We start from the raw sequence: 3,772 nt of genomic DNA, 5'->3' as shown, positions 1-3,772 counted from the left end.
TACTACACCACACACACCCACCCCCCCCCCCCCCCCCCCCATCCATGTGTCATGTGTAAGAAAGAACCCTCCCAACCAACACAAACAAAAAACAGTTCGGCTACAGCGCCTCCAAGGCGGCCGCCATCCACCTGGGCCGCAACCTGGCCCTGGAGCTGGGCCCGCGCGGCATCTCGGTCAACAACATCGCGCCGGGCTTCTTCCCGTCCAAGATGGCAGACGGCCTGCTGGAGCTGAGCGGGGGCGCGGCCGAGATCGCGCGCCGGAACCCCATGCGCCGCCTCGGCAGGCCCGAGGACATCGCGGGGGTCGTCGTCTACCTGGCCAGCCGCGCGGGCGCCCACGTCAACGGCGCCACCATTGCCATAGATGGCGGCGCCATGTGGCAGCGGGGGGAGCTGCTGCTGGAGCCTGCTGCGAAGCTATGATTTTGTACGTTTTTGAGTGTTTGATATATGGTCGGTCTCTGGGGCGAGAGCGAATGTAATCGAACTGTTGTAGGGTGGGAGCAAGGGTTCCTTCGCGCGTCTGCACTGCGTCATATCTAGGGTACAATCCATGTATACATCAACCATCTCTGGCTCAGTGCCTCGATCCACTAGCGTTTATGCACCGCAACCTGCCTCCCTCCCTCCCTCCCTCTCTCTCTCAAACCTCCCCCCGCCAGCCCGCCCTCTTGCGCGCCACCCACGAGCTGGGCCTGTAAACAGTCCGCAGCATGCTGTCCGGGTCCTGAATATACGGCGCCTCCAGACCCTCATCCTCGTCCCGCCGCACAATCTCGAACCCGACGCGCTCCACCAGCGCCAGCACCTCGTCCTCGGTCAGCTCGAACGAGCCCGGGTCCGCGATGCCCGTCGACGCCGCCGGGTCGTGCTCGCCGTCCCCGTCGTCGTCGTGGCCCCGGTTCCCGGGGGCGCTGTTCTCAAAGTGCCACAGCAGCGGGCCCACGTTGACGAGCACGCCGCCCTCGCGCAGGCAACCGCGGATGCAGCTCAGGTAGCGCACCAGGTTGGGCGCCGTGTCGAGGAAGAAGACGGTCGCGACGGCGTCGAACCGGCCCAGCTGGTCGTCCTGCTCGTACAGGCACAGAAAGTCGGCCGCCGTCATGGACATGCTCCCTCCCGGACGGGCAGGCGCCGTCCCGAGCCGAGTGGCCGGGTGCACGTCCGGGATGGCGTAGGACCGCAGCTGGTTGGCGCGCGAGCGGTGGTTGGAAAAGGTCTGGATCCAGGGGTAGATGCGGTGGCAGCCCGCCCGCGGCGCCCGGTTGAGCACGTAAGCCGACGCCAGCAGCTGGTGGTACGATATTTCGTTGCCTTCCACCTCGTAGCCCAGGTCGCACAGGTCGAAGACGAGCCGGCCCAGGCCCGCGCCCGGCACGAGCACCTTGAGGGGAGGGGCGGGGGAGCTGGCGTCTTCCTCGATGGCGGGGGCGATGGGGATGTTGTTGCCGCCCCCCGCCCGTGCCGGTGACGACGGCCGCTGCGACACCCTGCCGCGCTCCTCCTCCAGGAAGCGCTTGACGGGCCCGTAGCTGGCCTCCCTCTCGCGGGCGCCCTCGGCGGACCAGTCGCGGTAGAACTGACGAAGGGTGCTGCGAGCCTTGTCCATATCCGACGGCTTGGCAGCGCCCGTCCAGGGGCCCGAGATGACGGGCAGGACACAAGCAGTGGTGGTAGCAGCGGCGGCAGCCATGCCGGCGTCGGTGGCGGCGTTGGCGGCGGCCGACTGCGGCTGCATGTGGAAGGATCGTATCCCCGCCGTGGCGATGGCGCGACCCAGCTCGGCGTTGCCGTCGATAGCCTCGTCGACCCGGTCCAGCGTCTCGAGGAAGCTGAAGGGCGGGGCCGCCAGCAGCCGCCAGTGCGCCTGCGGCAGCGCGTAGAAGGACTGCCGCCGCAGGTGCGTGCTGTTGAAGTGCGCGACGCGCGAGTACTGGCTGGTGGGCGGGTGTCAGCTATGGACTGGACCGTCTGTGGCAGAGGGGGGCCGCCTTCGGGAGCCTCCGTACAAGAACGAGTCCAGCGCCGCGTGGATCACGCCCAGCTCCTCTGGGTCCGTGACGTCGTTCTCGACGCCCTGCCAGTCGCCGTCGTCGGCCGCCGCCGCCGCCATTGCGTGAACCTGTCCGTCCAGTCAGGTCCTGGTCGATACGTGTATCTATCACGAGCCAGCCTACCCCACTATATTACACCAGAAGTGCTAGATTCTGAGAATTGGTCAGTGTCAAATGTGTCAGCTAAGGAGCGAAGGGAAGCTAATTGGTGTGACCCGAGGGGATAAAAATATTGGTCGACGGCCAGCAAGACTGAGAGTGTCGGGACGTTTGACAAGAACCCATTTTTCTCCTTTTTTTTTCTGGTGGGACAGTCCAAAATGTCGAGGCAGCTGCTTTACGCATCCGAGGTGATTCATCCAGCAGTCGCGTCCGCGCCCCTTCTTAGTCAACACCCACAGCCAGCGCGGCGCCGTTGATTTGTTCTGGAAGGTGGGGGGCGCTCATCATTCATCATTAATGGAGAAGTAGCGACAACTTCAGCACCAGACCCCAAAAACGACGGGACGATCATCAAACCGAGCCCATTCAAAACAAAAAGAAGCCAAAATGGCAGAAACACCACCAACAACCACATCCCAATTCTCCCTCCCCCTCCCCCGCTCCCTCGACACCCGCATCTACGTCCACCTGACGGTGCGGTCCAAGTCCATCATGCTCTGCCTGACCACCGCCGCGGCCGACGAGCAGGGCAACCCCTCGCCCATGGGGTCCTTTGTCTACGCCATACCCGACGTAAACCTTCCCTTCCAATGTCCTCTCTTCCTTCCCGTCCAACTAACCAACACCGCCCCACCCCCCAAAAACAGCGCTTCAACAAACAGCAACCCCTCACCACCCCCCTCTACACGGTCGAGCCCACGCTCGAGCTGACCAACCGCATGGCCCGCCTCGTCGCCCGCCGCTCGGGCCTGCCCGTCTGCGTCACAAACTCCATCAGCTTCGCCGCCGCCGGGCTGGGCGGCACCGCCGACGAGGAGATGGAGGCCTTCCGCGCCGTCGTCGACGCCGTCGTCGCCCGCCTGCCGCAGCAGCAGCCGCAGCAGCAGCCGGCACCTGCCTGAGGTGTGACTCGTATGAGAAAAGTCACGAGAGAGGAGTGATGGTAGCATACACAGACTATCAACACCAAGGCGCATGGGAAACACGATAGATGGTTCGCGTATTACTTTTAAAGCTCTGATGCAAAATGCAGCACCCCCTTGCCACCCGGTAAACCCAACCCGAGCAAGCCGCTGCCGTCATGAACACGCTTTGTCCCTTGTGCAAAATATTCCATTTTCATTCCATCTTATTCCCCTCGTCCATATCCGCGTCTCGGAAATGATAGACCTTCTGGATCTGACCTCTGTGAAGAGGGAGTGGGTATCTTCTCATAACAGGAAACAAAACAAATCAGCCAAAAAAAATACAAACTCGCTCGCTCGTACTACATGCCCAGAGATGGTTCCCAAATGTAATGAGACGCGTGAAGAGATAAAAACAACGCAAGCGTGGTGAAGGTAGCTAAAGCCAGAAAGAAACGTGGTACCCCATCAAGAGTCATAAACAAAAATACGCTCAAAATGTCGTCCTCGGCAAGTCCAGCCTTGCCCATCTTGGAGCAATGAGACAAAGGAAAACGACCGACAGAAAAGAAAGAAGAGAGAAGGCTTTCCGAAAACGTAGCCAAGGACGATCGCAGAGAGCGCGCACGCTTTTGGGTGCAAAACG

The 3,772-nt window shown here is 62.0% G+C and overlaps 3 protein-coding genes across 3 annotated transcripts; 2 read left to right on the top strand and 1 right to left on the bottom strand.

Annotated features, from left to right (window-relative positions):
• Window positions 1–44: 44 nt before the first annotated feature.
• GGTG_10483 (hypothetical protein) lies at window positions 45–636 on the top strand (the record flags this gene model as incomplete). Its single annotated transcript, XM_009228356.1, has 2 exons — window positions 45–55; window positions 107–636. 2 exons carry the CDS (start codon window positions 45–47, stop codon window positions 426–428), a joined length of 333 nt encoding a protein of 110 aa, XP_009226620.1. The 3' UTR covers window positions 429–636.
• Window positions 509–2,392, bottom strand: GGTG_10482 (hypothetical protein). The gene is made up of 2 exons (XM_009228355.1): window positions 2,015–2,392; window positions 509–1,942 (listed from the first exon to the last, which is right to left on the bottom strand). Exons 1-2 carry the CDS (start codon window positions 2,116–2,118, stop codon window positions 649–651), a joined length of 1,398 nt encoding a protein of 465 aa, XP_009226619.1. The 5' UTR covers window positions 2,119–2,392; the 3' UTR covers window positions 509–648.
• Window positions 2,393–2,481: 89 nt separating this feature from the next.
• On the top strand, window positions 2,482–3,512 carry GGTG_10481 (hypothetical protein). Its single transcript, XM_009228354.1, has 2 exons — window positions 2,482–2,794; window positions 2,869–3,512. Exons 1-2 carry the CDS (start codon window positions 2,609–2,611, stop codon window positions 3,121–3,123), a joined length of 441 nt encoding a protein of 146 aa, XP_009226618.1. The 5' UTR covers window positions 2,482–2,608; the 3' UTR covers window positions 3,124–3,512.
• The last annotated feature ends 260 nt before the right edge of the window (window positions 3,513–3,772 follow it).

This window comes from Gaeumannomyces tritici, assembly GCF_000145635.1.
Source record: "Gaeumannomyces tritici R3-111a-1 unplaced genomic scaffold supercont2.6, whole genome shotgun sequence".
In the NCBI taxonomy this organism is placed as follows: Eukaryota; Fungi; Ascomycota; class Sordariomycetes; order Magnaporthales; family Magnaporthaceae; genus Gaeumannomyces; species Gaeumannomyces tritici.
The sequence above is the reverse complement of the archived record's forward strand: the minus strand, read 5'-3'. Positions and strand labels throughout refer to the sequence as shown.

Excerpts from the sequence above, each read along its gene's own strand:
- GGTG_10482 (XM_009228355.1), bottom strand. The coding sequence starts at position 2,118 with ATGGCGGCGGCGGCGGCCGACGACGGCGACTGGCAGGGCGTCGAGAAC. Across the intron at positions 1,943-2,014 it reads GCGGCGCTGGACTCGTTCTT|CCAGTACTCGCGCGTCGCGC; the intron begins GTACGGAGGCTC and ends CCCGCCCACCAG.
- GGTG_10481 (XM_009228354.1), top strand. The coding sequence starts at position 2,609 with ATGGCAGAAACACCACCAACAACCACATCCCAATTCTCCCTCCCCCTC. Across the intron at positions 2,795-2,868 it reads TTGTCTACGCCATACCCGAC|CGCTTCAACAAACAGCAACC; the intron begins GTAAACCTTCCC and ends CCCCAAAAACAG.